This window comes from Danio rerio, chromosome 20, assembly GCF_052040795.2.
Source record: "Danio rerio strain M-AB ecotype USA chromosome 20, GRCz13ab, whole genome shotgun sequence".
Classification (NCBI taxonomy): domain Eukaryota; kingdom Metazoa; phylum Chordata; class Actinopteri; order Cypriniformes; family Danionidae; genus Danio; species Danio rerio.
This window is the reverse complement of record NC_141040.1, coordinates 22906416-22926546: the sequence shown is the minus strand read 5'-3', so window position 1 is coordinate 22926546 and position 20131 is coordinate 22906416. Positions and strand designations below refer to the sequence as shown.

The 20131-nt window shown below is 33.8% G+C and overlaps 1 protein-coding gene across 13 annotated transcripts in view; it reads left to right on the top strand.

Moving 5' to 3' along the window:
• The window catches only part of si:dkey-71h2.2, a 97888-nt gene that overhangs the window by 70698 nt on the left and 7059 nt on the right, over positions 1 to 20131 (top strand). For 7 of the 13 annotated variants that reach the window (XM_087298123.1, XM_087298132.1, XM_087298120.1 and 4 more), the window contains exons 4-8: positions 8724 to 8838; positions 11323 to 11395; positions 11479 to 11559; positions 11648 to 11766; positions 15080 to 15114. In XM_087298123.1, coding sequence (XP_087154249.1) covers positions 8724 to 8838; positions 11323 to 11395; positions 11479 to 11559; positions 11648 to 11766; positions 15080 to 15114 — 423 coding nt within the window. The remainder of the gene's footprint in view (positions 1 to 8723; positions 8839 to 11322; positions 11396 to 11478; positions 11560 to 11647; positions 11767 to 15079; positions 15115 to 20131) is intronic. The other 6 variants (XM_087298126.1, XM_087298121.1, XM_087298127.1 and 3 more) reach the window with 1 other exon arrangement.

Here is a 20131-nt window from a genome sequence, read left to right as displayed (position 1 = left end):
AGTTTTAACAGAATCCTAATTATTATTTTTTTAATTATGGATGATAATAAATTAGTATTTAAAAAAAGTATTCTTATATATTTCTTTGTTCAAATATGTTAATTTAAAACTTTAATCTCATTACATTGTTTATAAAAGTTTAATAATGTAGTTTAAAATGCACATTTGTAAATTAGAACCTAAAATTCATTGACGAACTTTGATGTTGGCTTGAGAAAGCTAACGTGACTGTGCTAGAACTAGGAATGGCAGTTGGCAGGAAGCACAGTGGTTGCTAAGTGGATATGGTTGCTAAAATGTTTATTGCATTGCTAGGTGGTTGCTAAAAGGCAACACTCGTATACATGTTTGATCAACTAGTAATACTTAGTAGGCAATTCTAGCATATGGTATTGCACTTAGATAATCATTAATAGCATGTAGCTAATTGTTATTAGCACTTGGCTTACCATTGTTACCATGCATAGCACACAGGAAGTCCCATTTGCTAGCATAAGTCAAACAGGCCAATACCCAAGTCCCTATGATGTTCTGATGTAGAGATATTGCTGTTTTAAATGGTTGCTAGGTTAGCCTGTTTTATTGCTATGGGGACAATTGACAGCTTAGTGATGATACATCAAAACTTCTCGCCAATATGAGTGATTTAAATCAACCCTGATGTTTCTATGACATTATGTGAAAACAGCTCACCATATTTTATAAAAAGTATAATGCTTAATAAGTGTGAAAGATATACATGCAAAAATAATCACCATCAAACAAGCTAATCCAGCAAAAAAATGTTCTTAAAAAGTCACTAAAATGCAGTATTTGAACCTCCTAATTTAAAAGAAAATGAGACGAATAACTGCAAAATGGTTCAGTTTTTAAGACAAAAAAGATCCACCCTTTTTAATAAGCTGGCTCCGGGCCTGACCTAAAACTTTACCACCATATTGTTCTTGGTAAAGTTATGGAAATCACATGCAGTTTTTTTTTTTGTTTTTTTTCATCACACGTATCATCATACGTTCCCAATTGATTGTATATAAAAGAACACTCTATTTTTTTTTTAAATAGGCTCATTTTAAAACTCCTCTAAAATTAAACAGTTGGGATCCATTGAGATCCAGATGAGATCCATTCATCCAATCTGCAATCTTGGTTTATTATAGATCAAAAATAATAAATAAATCAATCAATCCCCATGTTCGCATGGGTTTCCTCCTGGTGCTCCGGTTTTCCCTACAAGTCCAAAGACATGCGCTTTAGGTGAATTGGGTAAGCTTAATTGGCCGTAGTGTATGTATATGAATGCAAGAGTGTATGGGTGTTTCCCAGTGTTGGGTTGCGGACAGAAGGGCATCCGCTGTGTAAAACATGTGGCAGCCCCTGATGAATAAAGGGACTAAGCCGAAAAGAAATGAATGAATGAATTTAAAGCTTGAGTCTTTTTTAGTTGCTGTGGCTGCAGCAAGTGTAACGAGATTATAATTAGTGGCTTGTTGCAGAGCACTATTTTCAGACGTTTGTAATACTATTGTGCCTGCTACACCCATGGTACGGGAGCAAACTTGTTTGATTATTATTTCGGAATGAAAATATAGTTCCTCTAGCCATATCTTTCTAGAAAATGAGACATTTTCACTTTGCATCATGATTGAAGTACCATTCAGCCAAGCATTAAATAGGAAAATTATCAAAACTCTTTGGTCATTTTGGAGTGAAAGGCTAATGATGTTATCCGATTTAATGATTTATGCTAAGTTTAGGTAAACCTGCTGCCCCCAGACCATTATATCATCTAAATGGATTCAAAAAAGATTTTTTTAATGCACCTTTAAGAATATTAAACTATTTAGAAAGATTGAACCTTTTCTAAATGTGAATATGTATATATTTATTTGCCTGTATACATCACCTTCAGCAGAAGGAAGCATATTAACTCAGATTATATGAATACTTTTTCTCATCTTTATTCACTGCTTTGAGTCCCATCCCCCTTTCCATAACTGAATATACAAATAATGAAGAAAAACCCCACAGCCGTTCTATTTTTAGTGAATAATAGGAGATGATGTTGTTTGTCTTGGCTCAATAGGAGCTGTCAGCTTTATTAAATCATAAGTTGTGTGTTTTGAAAGGCATTTTTGTTTCATTTTTGTCAGTTTTGTCTCTTGAAAAGCAAACATCTGTATTTGTGTGCATGACTTTATTTTCCTGAGCCTCAAATCCTGCACAGTGATTTGTGTAATTAGATTCACTACGCTCCTGCAATAACAGGATGGGGGTTCATGAAAAGATTAAACCCCACTTTGGCTTTTTTCCCATTCGGGGAATGTCATTTTCACTGTAATGTGTTCAGCAAGAATGGAGAATCAGCAGGGCATCAGCTATGAAAACACTGCCAAGGCTAAAATAAGCAAAGCCTTTTTTTTCATCAGTTGTAACAGACTGCTTTCATTTATGTGAATATTTGTAACAAATTTGTTTTTTTTTAGTTTTTTTTTTTTACATAAAATAAATATGATTATATTTATGTATGTGTGTGTTTATAAATATTTATTACATAGTTAAAATAAAATAAAAAATAAAATAAATAAAATGTGTCTGCTCAATGACTTACTGTAAATGTAAATATTAAAATACATAAAATTACATTTTTTGATGCTTAAAAATCAAACATTTTCATGCATCTAAATAATGTTTTTATCAATGATGTCCTGATCAGGGTTTTTTTTCTTGAGTCCAAGTCATTTGATTTTGAGTTTCTACCGATACCGAAACCCAATCCGATACTTCTATAATACATTAAAAAAAAAAATAAGAACATCAAAAAAACAGACCCAGGAGTTCCTCATTTTAAATGTAATATTATTAATATTATATTATTATATTAATATTATCAATTATTATTAAAATTATTACTTTTTTTAACATTCAACAACTCTGTTAACAAACAAAGCACTTCTGCTAGGTATCTTGAACAATCAAGTAATAAAGGCCTGCTTAAAAAATCTAATATGAAAACAAATAGAACCTCAACTTATACCCGGCATTACCCAGCAGGCAATCCCATGTTTACATATTTCACAGTTTGCTACCCCAATGTTGTCGTCATCAACTTTATAATACTTCCAGACCACAGATATACTTTCCACTTTAATGCTTTCCACTTTAAGCTGCTTCCCTGTTCTACTTTGACATCATTTAACCAATAGCGTCTCTGCAACAAAGTGATGTCATGACACATGCGTTGCTGTTTCTGTGTGAAGTCAAGAAAGAAGTCTTCTCCTCTGAGAAAATGGTTGATGGTCGCCTAGCAACCTACAACTACCGAAATGCCCCCCCCCCATTCCAAGATGGCCACCGCGCTATCTAGTGGCTGTTTCCCAAACTGCACTAGAGTGTCGCCTTTAGGTGATTCTATGCTCTTTGGTAAAGCTAAATGTGTTGGCCAGTTTGTTATTTGTCTAATAAATGACAACAGGCTACATTTTTTTTTTTAGTCATTTCAAATCTTTAAGATTTTCCACTATCCTTCTTTTACACATACATTTAGTCATTTAGCACAGTGATTCCCAACACAAGGGGGCCTCAGCGAGCTCTGTCTAGGGTTCGCATCATATTTTAAAATTTATTAGCAGTGGACAATTAGAAGAATGATCATGTTGCCTTAGTTTATTTTATCCCCTAGCTCAGTGGTCCTCAACCACCGGTCCGTAGATCAATTTGTACCGGGCGCACAATAAATTATTATTTATTATTATATGATTATTATATAATTATTTCCATTTTATATGAGTCTGAACGATCTTTTATTTAGAAAAATGACCGTATTCTCTCTTACATCTCAGTCACTTTTGCCCCACAATCTAGCAAAATAAGTATGAAACAGACGTCTTCATAAAGTTTCTTTGCTAAGGGGAAAGGCCCAGTGAATGACCCACAAACTGCCAAGGAATGAATCCGCAACCCATTTGTCAACATATCAGGTGAATTCACCATGGCTCTGCAAGAAGATCAACTGATAGAGATCGCAAATGACGGCGGCCTTTCAGCGATCGTTCACATATCGGGTATTTCTAGAATTTGCACAACTTTGTTGTTTCCAATGGAGGTGCGCGGCTTGCGCGCACAAGTTGTGTGACGCACTCGCGCCAATGAATCCAGCGAGCACACCGCGAGTCACTTGACAATAATTGACGCTTCAGCTTGTATGGAATATTCACATTTCGGTAAGACTAATTATCTTAGAAAAATCCAAAAAATCCAAAAACGGCAGTGCTTTGTAATTTTCTCCATAAGTAAGGCCAGTTTGTTATTTTTCTAATAAATGACAACATGCTACATTTTTTTCTAATGGTATATGATGTAATATTTAAATATATATATATATTGTTTTTTTTTCATATTTCCTTTTTTAAATCTTTAAAAAATGTTTTTGGTACACCAAAAATTGACCATCCGACAAGCTAATGCAGCTAAAAATATTACTTAAAATGTTGCTAAATAGAGTATGGTTAAACCTCATAATTAAATAGAAAATGAGTTGAATAACTGCAACAAAAATTTTTTTTAATTTTTAAAAAATCACTTTTTGAGAATAAAAGGCTGGCTACGGGCCTGTATATACTGTATATTAGTATTCATATAATGCTGCTCAGTGAATCAAGTCATATAGAATGTAAATGAGTTGCAGAGCATTTAATTTCATGGAGATCCTTTGAGTTACAAATGGCATTGTTTAAAACATCCTCCATCCTGTTCAGAAGGAGCAACAAACAAGCTACACTGAGGCATTTATAGTTCCCTTCCCTCTCAGCTTCTCACTCTTCAATAATGAAGCTGTGCAGTGCAGAACTGACTGCAATAAATGATAATTCTTCACACCCCCTGCGTTCACAGAGAAAAAAAGAGGAGGGAGAAAGGGAATAGAGAGTCTTGGGCATTTCTATTTAGGTCGTGCATCAGAAGCAGAGCACTAACAATTGTAGACGAAGTGAGATCTGATCCGTCTCCTCCCAGTCTTTGTTTAATGGATCTCATTATTTCACATACACAAACTCTTACGGTTTTGCTGCTCTAAATTTCTGTTCATAAAATGATAATCAAAATCTAAACTCTAGGCCTACCGCACGATGGTTCTTATGGTTATTATTTATTGTATATTTTGTGTTTTTATGATTTTATATCTGAGGATCTCAGTAATCTTAAAAGAAAAAGGATCAACAAATAGCATTTATGAATTTTCTGTTTAGTTCATAACTGTCTAAAGTATCTATTAGAATTTTTTTTCAGGGAAGGCTTTATCTTAATAATTGAACACTACCTGACAAAAGTCTTGTCGTCAATCCCAGTTGTAAAAGTAACAAATAATAACTTGACTTCTAGTTGATCATTTGGAAAAGTGACAGAAGGTAGATTTTTCTGATGAATCATCTGTTGAACTGCATCCCAGTCATCACAAATACTGCAGAAGACCTATTGGAACCCGCATAAACTCAAGATTCTCATAGAAATCAGTCAAGTTTGGTGAAGGAAAAATCATGGTTTAGGATTACATTCAGTATGGGGGCGTGTAAGAGATCTGCAGAGTGGAGGGCAAAATCAACAGTCTGAGGTATAAAGACATTTGTTCTGCCCATTACAAACCACAGGAGAGGGTATATTCTTCAGCAGAATAGTGCTCCTTCTCCATACTTCAGCATCTACATCAAAGTTCCTGAAAGCAAAGAAGGTCAAATTGCATGCATGGGAGTCATACACAATATTACCCCGTACCGCACGCATTGTTAAAAAAAAAATAATAATATATATATATATATATATATATATATATATATATATATATATATATATATATATATATATATATATATATATATATTTGACAGTTTTTCTTTTTAAAATGGCTTAACTTAAAGTGCTGTAAAAAAAATAGGAAAATTTTTTTTTAAGGTACTTTATGAAATGTTGCCATATGGCAACATCGTCCAACAGTGGATCAAACTTATAAATTTTAAATTTATTACTTTTCTTATAATGAATATTTTTTTGTTTGTTTAAAATTATTTAATTGGTGTTGCAGCATTATGAGCTTTAACACAGAACTTATAAATGACCCCTTATACCTTACCACAACTCATAGTCCAAAAGCTTTCATTCCTTGCATTCTTTTTTGCTGAATATTATTGAAAACAGTCATAATATTGTATTATCATATATACAACATACAGTAAATATAAATATTTTCTCCAGTAAATATTATAACAAATAAATAGCAAGTCTAGTATATGCAAATGCATCAGAATAATGTAGCTACTAGCTAACAATGTTTTTATATATATACTATACTATATACTCTACTACGCTTGTCTTATCTGCCTCTGAGCAAACTTACCTGAACTGTCTCTGTCAAATGTCCAGTCTGCATCATTCTCATGGTCACTAAAACCCATCTCATCCTCACTTTCATCTGCAGGAAGAGTCAGTTCTGTTCTTTTCTTCTTTAAACTACCATAGAACATGTTGGTGTTCGCTAATACACTTTTCCCTGTATTGATATCTATTGAAAAGTAGTATTGCCATTGTTGCGTGTGGCGTTTACTCCTGCCCTTAATAATTACTTTCAATTGATCTTGTTTGTCTTTTTCCCTTTTCAGTTTTCTATTGGTTAATCTGGTGGCGCCAGGCCTTTAAAACGAACGGAAGCGGACTTCTACGCTAGATTTTATCCATAATGCAAATGCCATAACACATGACTAATCAGCATTACATTTCAAGCATTCATGTTGTTATTGTTACAACTGAAACGTTCACAGCTGACCTTGCTAGCTAGCTAACCCATTGCAGTATTGCATGTTCCACTATTGCACCGTGTTGCCATTTGGTAACACATACATTTGATCCATTTGCAAAAAACTAATTTGATTTAAAAAAAACTTTGAGTTGTGAATATGTCTTCATAAATTACTGTTTTTTTTTTTTTTTTTTGTGGATCTGACATAATTTAATCCTTTGTTTTTATTGACGTTTACATTTGCATTTAGCAACTACTCACAATAAACACCAGTCTGTCAGAAATTGCACTACAGAAAAACACTGGATGTCATGTGACTTAACCAAAGTTCATCATTGTTTACTCTAAGGTCTTCTCTTTCCAACAAAAAAAAAATAATAATAATATGTTGGTCTTAAAGAAACAGTGGCAGGGAAATGAACATGAGTATCATGTTACCATATGGCCGTGCAGTAGAGGGTTAATTCTTTTTCCACTGCACCATGACTTTATAATCTATACTGTACATTATTTCTGTTAAGTGACAAGATTTTTGTCTATGCAAAATCAGACCTTACTGACCTAATTAAATAATTAAAAACCAAGGCATGATCATGTTTTATTTTGGTAGAATAAGCATAATCTAGAGGCTTTTGCCTTTTATATAAGCCTCTTCTGATACCAAATGATCAACCAGAAGTCAAGTTATTATTTGTTGTTCCTAAAACTTGGATAGGTGACAAGACTTTTGTCAGGTAGTGTACAGTATGTGTTCTTTTAGATTAAATACTTAAAGAAATACCTAAATGTTTACCCATATAACCAGTGACATTTACAAATCAGAATACTAACTTTTAAGCTGTTTTATACTTAATGTAATATTTCACCCAAAATTAAAACTTTGTCACTATTTAGTCATCCTCAAGTTGGTCCAAACCTTTAAGAGTTTCTTTATTTGCTTAAACACAAAAGAAGTTATTTTGAGAAAAACTAAAAACCTTATGTAATCATTGACATCCATAGTTGGAAAAACAAATAATATGGGAGTAGATTGTGTCTCTTTAATATGTAAATTAGAAATTATGAGGAATTTCTTACATGGTGGGCCTGCAATATTATTTAAAAAATAGTATTGATGATTCAAAATCAAACAAAAAGTGCTTACGAGTAGCTTAAATAATGTGTAAGTGTGTCAGTGCCCTTTGGGTAAGGAATTCATCAGAATAAACAGCAAAAATCAGTCCAAGGTACTTGAAAAATGTGGAAAACATATTTAAAACCTACACGTTTCAGCAAAGAACTGCCTTCATCAGGGTAACAGTGATCAGGTGCATCTGGAGTTTCTTTTGAATGCTACAGTTTCATGACTCAAAATAACTAAACAATAGTAAAATAATACATTAAACAAGGTCGACTCAACAGTCATTATTAATTCAGCATTGATAGAGGGGGGAAATACTAAATGGAAAAATATATATTAATAAAAAAGACGATGCGTTTTATACAACATATTTCTATTTGTTGTTGTTATACAACCATATTATTAGTGTAATTTAATGAATCTGAATGTCAATAGATAAACTGACATTATCATCATCAGGCTTATCAGAAGTTTTCTCTGAAGAAAGTTTTAAAACCCGTGCTGTGCCTATTCTTTACAGGAATTTTCTTGGTTGGTCTGCAGAGAAATATGCCACTTTAAGAGTCTAAATGCAGTTATTACAACAGTTAAAAGTTAGCAATTGCTCAACATGTTACAGAAGGGTACAATTTTTTCTATATCTGAACTTCAAGCAGCTTGTTCAGAATATGATTTCTCTGTGAATCCAACGTTATTGAAAGGCCTAGTCATCAAAACCAATTCCCTGCCAGTACATTGTTCAGTCCAGTAAGTGTTATTTGATCAAATGAGCTGAACAGTCCACCCACAGTGAAAAGCTTATATTTCTCATCTCTGCAGAATATCTTACTGCACAACAGATAAAACTCAGGATAAGGTCTTCGCCTACGTCTCCCAAAGCCAGTTCAATGAAACTCTGGAGTGCCATGCCTTCCTGTGCCAAAAAAAGAAAATAGTAAGTGTCTGCAGACGCACATCATCATCTTTTATCACTGTCATCGATGTGATGTTATGTTTACACTCTAAAAAACGATGAGTTATTTTTTTTAACCAAATGGTTGAGTTAAACAACCAACGTGCTTTGTTGGGTTATTTTTTAATCTTTGTTAGAATATTTATTAATAACTCAACCAGTTGATTTAAATATTTGGTGCTTTGTTGGGTTATTTTTAACCTTTATTTGGTTATTTATTTAATAACTCAACCAGTTGGGTTAAAAATTGGAATTTCATCAGTCAACTGATTTAACTGACACAAAACAGCTGTATTAATACGTGTGCATCATGTCGTTTTTGAGATATAAAGTTTATTTAAGCTAAAACGCAATAATTTTGTAGTCATTTTTTAACAAAATACCTCCATGTCGTGGTTTTTATATCCATTTCACCATCCAGGACTATCTTTTAGAAGCGTTTAGATGTGGTTAAAATTTATTGTACATTGTGGACACTGAGTGAAGCCTGATGCAGCTGCTGGACAGTCTTTACAGCACACAGAGCTCCATATTCTGCTCCATCAACACATGATTTTCTGCTTGCACAGTTAATAACTGTCTACTTTGTTCTGTTACTTCATTGTTTGTGATTTTTAGTTTATTTTAACAAAAGTGTCTGGAACTTAAAATAAAATGGAATTTTTTGTATTTTTGAAAACTGTATGTTATTTATTTACGCCGCCATAATTATAAAATTAATAGTAGTACTAGTAATAGTAGCAATATTAATACCAGAATGGAAAAAAAAAACATTTAATCAAAAATAACCCAGTGCACTGGGTTAGCAATTATAACCCAATGCATTGGTTTAAAATAACCCATAGTTGTAATAACCTATCGTTGGGTTATATGTTTATATTGGGTATTTTTAACCCAACTATTTTATTAGAGTAGCGATCAGCTAATAAGCAAACAGTATTTTGTGTAAGTCTACAGTGCTCTCCATTAATAAAGACACCCTTGGTAAATATAAACAAAGAAGCATGTGTAAATATATTGTAAAAAATTAAGAAAAAATATGCTCTCATTGAGGACGGACAGGTTGCAAACACAATATCTTGGTACAATCTATGACAGTTAGCACCCCCTAAATATTTGTTCAGAGCGAAACATTTTTAAAGCATGTTAAAAAAAAAAAGACTGATATTTCACTCTTTTTTGGTACAAACGCAGGACTATGAAAAAACTGTTCAACCGTGACTTCCTGTTTCAGAAGGCTGTAAATGTGAAAAAACACAAAGGCTAAACATTCCCAAGTGGTGCAGTGTCTTAAACATTCGCCCATTCATGACAATGGGTAAAAAGAGAGCCGTGAAAAGATTTTTGAACTGTATAATAATGGAAGTGGCTAGTATACAACATTTTCAACTGTGTTTCTGCCATTATGACAATAATTGAAATATTCCAGTTAACTTAAAACAGCCTGATAGAGGACTTGTGTCTATTTTGTTCCAAACAAGGTTACGAATAGCTAAATCTCCAAGAATCATAGCCGTGAAAGTGCCCAGGTAGCAAAGAATTCTGGCCCAGATTTGGCATAAAGCTGGCCCCGCAGACATTCATCTGGCACTGGCATACAGCTTGTGATCCAAACATGGCCCAGGTTTCACAGAGGTGGCCACTTCTTTAAGCTGGCACATGAGACTTGGGCCAGATATCAAATGTAGTGTTTGGCCCAGATGTAAAAAAATATATATGTGGCCTACATAAGTTTGGCCTACCTTGACCCACTTTTAAAATACATTTTAATTAGTTTTTAGTAAAGAAAAAATTCTACCAATCTAGTCACTTTGAGAAAAAGTGTGGCCTTAAAGCAAAATGTTTCATGGGTTTATCAAATTCATTGCAGTGATGACACACCAACATATCTGGCTTATTAACTTGGCTGTTAATTAACTTGGTAATGGATTATTAAATTGCTTGAAACTTGGCCCAGATATGGTTCATGGTTGGCTCTTGTATTGAAGCCAGAATTGGTCCAATCATGTACCATAATTCACTGCGGCATGTGGGCCAAGCAAAAGCTGATTGTGTGGGCCAGAGCTGGGCCAGAGAGTTTTTGCTCTGTGGGTGGAGTCAGGAAATCTAAATAATTACTATCTGCCTTCACCTCGAGTAGGCTTTACAGGTTACATTACCAAAGATTGTATCGGAAGGTTTTAAGAAGAAAGTCTTTACTCTCATCCTCCAAAAGTATCTAACTCGAGCATACACAGTCATTTTTATTTGTATATATTTTTTTATTGATATGTTACGCAAAAGATAGTATGGTTAAACAATAAAAAGACACTTTCTTCAGTGTTCTTGTCTCATATTCACCAATGGTGTCACTGTCCCTGGAGGGTACTGTATAGCTTGTACCTAGCGCCATCTAGTGGACAAGGAGTGGTTCATCAAAATATTACTCCTGCCTTTTGATCTGGTGAGTTTTTGTGTCCTCCACAGGCTCAAGCTGTGACTCTGACAGTTGCACAAGCATTTAAAATAGCTCTGGATCTGTGGGAGATCGCACAGGAAGGTGAGCCACATTTATTTATATATAAGTAGCTCATGTTTTTAGAAGCAGAATACAAATATATCCTCCTTTTTATTCCATTGCAGACAAAGGCAAGAAAGGTCGCACATGCTTCTCCTTTTCAGATCCTGAATCTCAGCCTGAATCAGAGCCAAAGAGTGTCACAGGTACATTTATTTGTTAAAAGGCAAATTTTTGCCTGATATCTGTAACTTTGTGAAATGAAAGGGCTTTTTATTTTTGTTCTTGTGTCAGAAGAGGAGAAGGCTCAGGCTCTGATGGAGCACAAACCGAGGAAGCCCTTCTTCCCCTCCTTCCTTTCTCCATCTCCACGCAGTAGCAACAGGAGACGGCCAATCAAACATGACTCCTGGGTATACCATTATGTCATTATACTTCTTATCATGTACTGCCATTTAAAAGTTTTGGGGTTGGTAGTATTAAAAAAATCAATAAATTAATTCTAATGCTAATTTAAATGGTTGTATTTATTTTATTAAATAAAAAGTAAACATGTTTTTGTTTTTTTTTTTGCTAAATGTAATTGCTGTTTACAATAACTTTGAATACATAAATTTGAATACATTTAAAAATTAACCTAATTCTTTGATGCCAAAATTGCTTTTTCAGAATTATTATGTGAGCGTTCATAGTATCATAATCATTCAGAAGTCATTGTATTATGCCGATCTATTGATCAAGAAATATTTCTTATTGCTGTTTTCAATTTTTAATTTATTTATTTATTTGTTTTTGTTTTTTCTATCATTTGATTGGCAAAAGATGCTTGGCAAACAATTCAACTTTGACCCTGTACCACAAAAGCAATCATTCATAAGTGTCAATTTGTTTTATATGAGATGTATACATCATTTACTTATGCATTGTTTTTCACTGATTTGTAATTTTTCATATAGGACAGTATATGGTCAAAAATCTGAAATCTGGGCGTTCAAAAAAATTTAAATATTGAGAAAATTCCCTTTTAAGTTATCCAAATGAAGTTTCCTCACAGATAACAGACATATCTGCTGATTTCTTGAATCAGAGTTTTGTTTAGTGCCAAACACAATTTAAATGGAGAAATTTGTGGGGCTGCCATGAACTAATATGAGTGACAGATTTTTAGGGATTGTAGGGGAAGCACACTGTTTTACACTGTATTTTATAATATAGTATGCTGTTTTGTTTAGTCTATAATATCAATATCAGAGCAGAAAATGCACATGCATTGAGATTTATAGGCCTTATGTTATTTTTTCCCAATTTGGGTCAAAACAACATAATTATTTGTGTAGATTACAATTAGTTAGTAAAGTTTATTTATAAAGCGCATTTAACTTCAGTTCGGCACTGACCAAAGTGCTGAACAAAACCATATCACACATTTTAACAGTCAAATAACAATAAAAGTATTAATACGAATTATAGTATGACAGCAACATTGCACAATAAAGATAAAAAACCTTAGAAGGCAATGGTCTGGACTTAACAATAGAGAGAGAAGAAGCACTCATAATGTCTGGTGGCAGCTGGTTCAACAAACGTGGAGCAGCGACTGCAAAATCTCCTTTCAGTTTAAGTATTGGGGGAATTTGTAGTTCTTTATTTGAAGACCTAAGGGAACAAGGAGTTGAATGTAAATGAATAAGATCAGAAATATAAGAAGGTTCTTGCCCATTCAGTGCTTTAAAAACATTAATTAAAATTTTGAACTGAATTCATTCTGTAGTGAATGAAACTAGTGAAATATGAGCATGTTTTTTGCTGCCTGTTAAAAGTCTAGCTGCCGCATTTTGAACCATCTTCTATTGTGACAATGAAGTTTGAGGGAGATCAATATATAGGGAATTGCAATAGTCTAGGCGAGATATCATAAGATCATGTATGACTTTTTCCAGATCTTGAAAGAAAAGTATAGATTTAAGTCTGGAGATGTTCCTCAGCTAACCATTCTTAAGGACTGAGCTAGTTTGTTGTTCTAGACAAAGCTCAGAATCAAAGATAACTCCTAGATTTTTAACTTGAGATTTAACATACTGTATGGTGTAAGACTTCCCAAGCCACCAATATAAGATAAATATGTTTCATACTAAATCCTAAATGTGTGCGTATGCAACTTAAAAGGCAAGCAAGCATGGGCAAGCATGGTTTTATTCTTATTTACTTTTTTGTCATTTCTTTTTTTGTTTTAGACTAACATTAAGTTTGACTAACTAAATGATAAGTTTAACGTTTATTGACAAGATGTGAATGGGTAAATAACCATGTTATAAAACAGCAACTAACATTTGCTAAAAAATAAAAATGAAATGAGAAAATGAATTGAATCTCTATACTTTGTTTATTGTTAGTTGTGCTTATTTCAGAACAAAACTGATTCGACATTTAATATCTTTCAGATGTTTTTTTTTTCTGGAATGTTTATAAAATTATTTTAAAAATATGTGAAAAAAATAGTGTTGAATGTCCAGTATAGAGACCTGATATGGCAAAATGTGCAAATTATATACGACATACAAGTTCATATCTGGATTTCAAACACACACACACACACACACACACACACAAATATATATATATATATATATATATATATATATATATATATATATATATATGTATATGCGATGCAGTGGCCTAGTACAGTAGAAGGTCACTGGTTCGACCCTCGGCTGGGTCAGTTGGCATTTGGCATTTCTGTGTGGGGTTTCCTCCAGGTGCTCCGGTTTCTCCCACAGTCCAAAGACATGCGGTACAGGTGAATTGGGTAGGCTAAATTGTCCATAGTGTATGTGTGTGAATGATTGTGGATGGGTTTCAGCTTCAAGGTCATCCGCTGTGTAAAACGTGCTGATAAGTTGGCGGTTCATTCCGCTGTGGCCACCCCGGATTAATAAAGGGACTAAGCCGAAAAGAAGATGAATGATATATATATATATATATATATATATATATATATATATATATATATATATATATATATATATATATATATATATATATATATATATATATGACATAATTTATATATGTAAAATCCAAATATTAACTTGTATGTCATATATGTAATTTGCATATTTTCCAGAAATTCAATTTCTATATGCACTGCATCTAGTTTGTCTGACATTAATCAGCATTAATCAGAGAGCATCACTACTGTACTAAAAATCTGCTCCACAGTAAAGCTCCATTGTATTGATACCACACAAGCATTGCTCACTCAGTAATTTCTCTACTCAACTGTATTGACATTGTATTATCAGTCAGCAGGGCATGTGTCGTTGACATAACATATAACCACCGCTAAGTGGCAAACTGTACTTTAATATCGTATTCACACATTAAACGTACAACCACTAGGTGGAGTGCTGCTCATTTCACTATATGAGTTGTCAAGGTCTCTGTTATGAATTATTGGATCCGTCGGGCTCTCTGTCTGCACACCCTGCTCATCTGTGCTTTTGTTAATTACTTTTCCTCCGTGATTGAATTTCATTCACCGTTCAGGCAGGTTCTGAAACCCAATTAGGATCTTCGGGCTGCTGGTGTCAGATAATGACTATCACAGGAGAGACCGCAGATTAAACCTGGTCATCATGTTGTTCAGTGACATCAGGTTACTCTGATTCTGAAGGTGACTGTGTTTTTGCTAATATGCTAATCCTTGTGTTGTCTTTTATTCAGGATGCAGAAGATGGCCTCGATGATGCCTTCTCAAGGTATGCTTGTGTTTTCTTCGCAGAGGATGGTCTATAAGATCAGAGATTGCTCCTCAAGGATAGTTTTCAGTGTTTATCAATCTTTTACACTTTTAAAATGCGCTCACACAAATATAGGGGAAAGAAGCTTCTCAATGTGTTAAAAAAAAGAAAAAAGTTTGGAGTTTTGGATGATTTAAAAAAATTGGATAAAAAAATCTGCACATCAGTGCTGCATTTATTTGATTACTTTGTATTATTATTTTAATTATTTGTAGAATTTAAAATAACTGTTTTCTTTTTGAATATGTTTTTAAATTTAATCAATTTGAATAGAAAAGTTTTCAATTATAAAAAAAATCACATTATGTTACCTGGTATGTGTTTTTGGCAACATTCCCTAAAAATAATAGTTATAGTGACATTTATTGAACGAACTGATCTGTGGAATCCTAAAAAGCAAAACAAAAAAAAAGTCAGAAAAGTGGGCGTGTCCAGCTTTGTTTAGGGGGGAGTGTCGGAGGAAGTAAAGAGGCATGGTTTGGGAGTGTCTATTTGGGCGCGCTGACTTTCAGAGTCAAAACACACACACACACACACACACACACACACACACACACACACACACACACACATACACACACAGGGGACAAAGTGACTGTGTTTACATGGACATCTGTAGTCGAATTATTTGCCAAATTATTAAATGGTGGACTTTAACTGCAGTTTGTCTCTTTCATTCAGGGAATTCATTCATGCCCCTCGCGACAAACGAGATATTTGATTCGAGGAGCTGCTCTAAGCGTGTATTTTTCATGCAATGTTTGATACCGCACGGCGAATGAGACATAAAAACCCTCTGCATTTCCCGGAAACTTAGATGCACTCGGCAGGTAACGTAGCGTCAGAAAGCCGTGTGTGTTATTCCGGTCACAAAATGTGGTGAAAATCCTACACGAGGTTAAAGTTTGGTTGTAGTGCTAACATGTTTACACTCTGTGCAATAGTTAACTTAGTTCGATACGAACAAACTGAATAAACAAAGAGCACTGGTCGCTCACTTACCTAATCTGTAGAGACAGGACAATTAACAGCAACTAGAGCTGCGTCAAACTATAAAAGCAACACTTCACGCTTGTTTTGCCAACACAGCATTGTCAACATAGACGTCTCTGTCGTCTAAACACTATGACAGTAATGAATATTAATGAAGTTGCACAATAGAGCGCGCTGATTGGTTTGAACCAAGCCTTACTCATCCATTAATGCATCACACTGTAAGACGTAATAAGACTCACTCTGGCACAGACGCCCAGTCTGCACGCTGGAATACACGCTATTATCTCATAGCCGTGACGCAGCTTCAAAAATTGGAAGAACAATTCAAATCGGAAGTACGAATTTGCTTAAAATAATGCAAAAACAACCAATTTACACTTTTTAGTGAAATATAGGTGTCCTAATAGTGTTTTTAGCAGTGTGGGACACATATACGACTGTCAACAGCTCAAAAAATGTGTTTTGGTGTTTCGTTACCCTTTAAATTTTTTGATACATTTAATCTAAAAAAATTAAATCTGACATTAAAAAATGAAATAGTGTCCCACCAGTTCTGATATACAACTTTCTCACACTGCTACTCGTGTGATATTGCATTTAAACAACATTTTACGGTAACAGTTTGACGGCAAAAGAAAATCAAACACGGAAAGTCTCAAAAAAAAATTTGTAAGAGAAACTACTTTTTTTCCACCATTCATTCACATCTGCAGCTAAACAGCAGAAACTGTTACTAATTCACCAACGTCACTTTAGAGCTAGTGTTTGAATGATTTTTTTAGCATAATGTCCAAAGTGATGACAATACAGTTGATTTTGCTGACATTTAAAGATTATAAGGCTGAACGTGACATGAAATGCCATCCATCTATATCGCCCTACAGTATTACAATCATGGGCATTGCTAGGCCTATTTTGGGGGGCTGTAGTCCCACTATATTTCTATTCAGCCCCTCTAAAATTTTCCGATTAGCTCAAACTATAAACCAAATTATCGTCTCTGTCCCCTTTAAATTTGAAGACGGCGGCAGAATTCGGTTCCTCCCTGACTTTCGATTTTCATTTGATCTGCTAAGCAGCTGTGCAGAGCGAGAGAACAAGGTGTGTGTTTATCAATAAATTGTTATAATATCTGCTTATTTGCAGTTCTTTGCTATGGACACACTTGTATCACTTGTATCCCAATGTCATATCGGGTTTTACTGTTTCCTCAGTGCACACCTAATCAAAGCTGTTTCTTCCAGCGAAAATGGAACTCTTAAAAAACATTTGACTATTTTTATTTTAAAACAAACTACCATTATAAAGCACATTGCAGTGCATGTGGCATTATCTATACCACAGTCATGGACAGAAAGGATTAAACACAGTGACAGAACCACTTAGTGAATGTACTCATTTTAACTGTCAGAGTCACCGACAGAGATAAAAACATTGTGTGTTGTCTTGTATTAAAAATATTACCCATTTTAATATTATGAATCAGTACGTGAAATATGTGAATTAGTTAAAAAATATATATATTTATATGTAAGCTATTTAATTTGAAAAGTGGCCGTTTGTTTATTAAATACATGGAAACAAAAATTGTACTTCAACCTGTGAAGTGGCTTTTACTGAAGTAAACTGTAGTGTTGAGCCTATTTGGCTCATTCAGAACTCAAATGACTATGCACGTCTATACAATACAGTAGAATACTGCTAGTTTATAGTTTAATATGCAACCCATATTACTTAAAAAATTTTAAGTGTATTGCTATAAATGATTACTTATTTATATATATAATAATATATATATATATATATATATATATATATATATATATATATATATATATATATATATATATATATATATATATATATATATATATATATATATATATATATATATATATAACAATTTTTTTCTCATTAGGAGCTGAGCCCCCCTAAAATGAAAATCCTAAAGTAGCCCCTGATTACAATAATAAATATTTTAAATAGGCACTATTCTTAGCCTTAAAAATATATTATGTAGCCCAACCGTAGCAATATTTGTCCTCTGCTTGTTGCTGTACATGGGTGGAGTAATAGACAAGGGTGAAGGGTGAAGAGGCAGTATGAGTGCTGTTACTGGCAGAGAATTGCACAGTTTTCAACCAATCAGATTCAAGAACCAGACGGAACTGTGTGTGTGTGTGTGTGTGTGTGTGTGTGTGTGTGTATATATATATAAAATCTAAATAAAAATTGTAATAAATAAAATAATTTAATACAAAAAATCTTATTGTCTCTAAATATTTTCTCCCTCTTTTGAAAATCATATTAAAAGTATGAACTAAATTAGTTATATTAACTGCAGACCCTTGTGTTTACTCTGAGAATAAATGTTTCATCTGCACAGCAGCTCAGCAAATGTCTGAATACATCATTAAAAAAAAAACAAAAAAAAAACATATATATATATATATATATATATATATATATATATATATATATATATATATATATATATATATATACACACACATATATTTGCCCTGCGATACACAAATTGAGTCAAGCGGTTTTTGTTTAGAGCAAGAGTTGATACCTACTTTCTTTTTTAAAAAACGCATTAATTCTAAATGTTAATTTTGAAGTATTTTAGTGTGTGTGTTTAGCTTTGAGTCCATCGGTATGCTGATGTGGAATTATTTGTCAAATATTTTGCCTCATTTAATGAGCTGATGTGCTGGCGCTCCCTCAGGTGTGACATTTGGTCTCATAAAGTGGAGATTGGGCACACAGTAGGAGAGCCGAGACACATTAACAGCCTCAGCTCAGCTTCAGATTAATGGACATGGAAAATCATTTTATTCAGGGTGTCTCTCCATACATAGTTATTAATATCAATTCAAGCAGCGCTCTGGAAATGAGTGCAATGATAGTTTGGAGTTATTCACTAGTATCCTTGAAAGGCAGCAGATGGCACATAAAGAGTTCATAGCATCTTCATTCAAGCTTTTCTGAGAATGGTTGAAAGGATGTATTAAAAAAGTAAGAAGCCAATTATTAAATATGATCCTTTGATCTTGATTAACAGAATAACAGTTAGTAGTACTTGGCTATTATATTATATTATATTATATTATATTATATTATATTATATTATATTATATTATATTATTATATATAGGTAGCGGCAGTGGGTAGCGATGTCGCCTTACAGCAAGAAGGGCGTAAGTTCGAGCCTCGACTGGGTCAGTTGGCATTTCTGCATGGAGTTTGCATGTTCTCCTTGCGGATTTTTATCCGCGTGCTCCGGTTTCCCTCACAAGTCCAAAGACATGCGCTATAGGTGAATTGGGTAAGCTAAATTGTCTGTAGTGTATTCGTGTGAATGAGAGTGTATGGGTGTTTCCCAGTGATGGGTTGCAGCTAGAAGAGGATCCACTGTGTAAAACATATGCTGGATAAGCTGGCGGTTCATTCTGCTGTGGCGACCCCTGGGACTAAGCCGAAAAGAAAATGAATGAATTATATTATATCATATTATATTACATATTATTTTGTTATGTTACGTTATATTATATTATGTTATATGATATTATGTTATGGCGAGGCAGTGGCGCAGTAGATAGTGCTGTCGCCTCACAGCAAGAAGGTCACTGGGTCGCTGGTTCAAACCTCGGCTCAGTTGATGTTTCTGTGTGAAGTTTGCATGTTCTCCCTGCTTTCGCGTGGGTTTCTCCCAGTCCAAAGACATGTGGTACAGGTGAATTGGATAGGCTAAATTGTCCATAGTGTATGTGAATGTGTGTGTGGATGTTTCCCAGAGATGGGTTGTGGCTGGAAGGTCATGTCGCTGTGGCGACCTAGGATTAATAAAGGGACTAAGCCGACAAGAAAATGAATGAATATTATGTTATATTAGTGCTTCATTATTTTATTATTGTTATTATTATTATTACTATTGTTGTTATTATTATTATTATTATGCTATTTCATTATCATT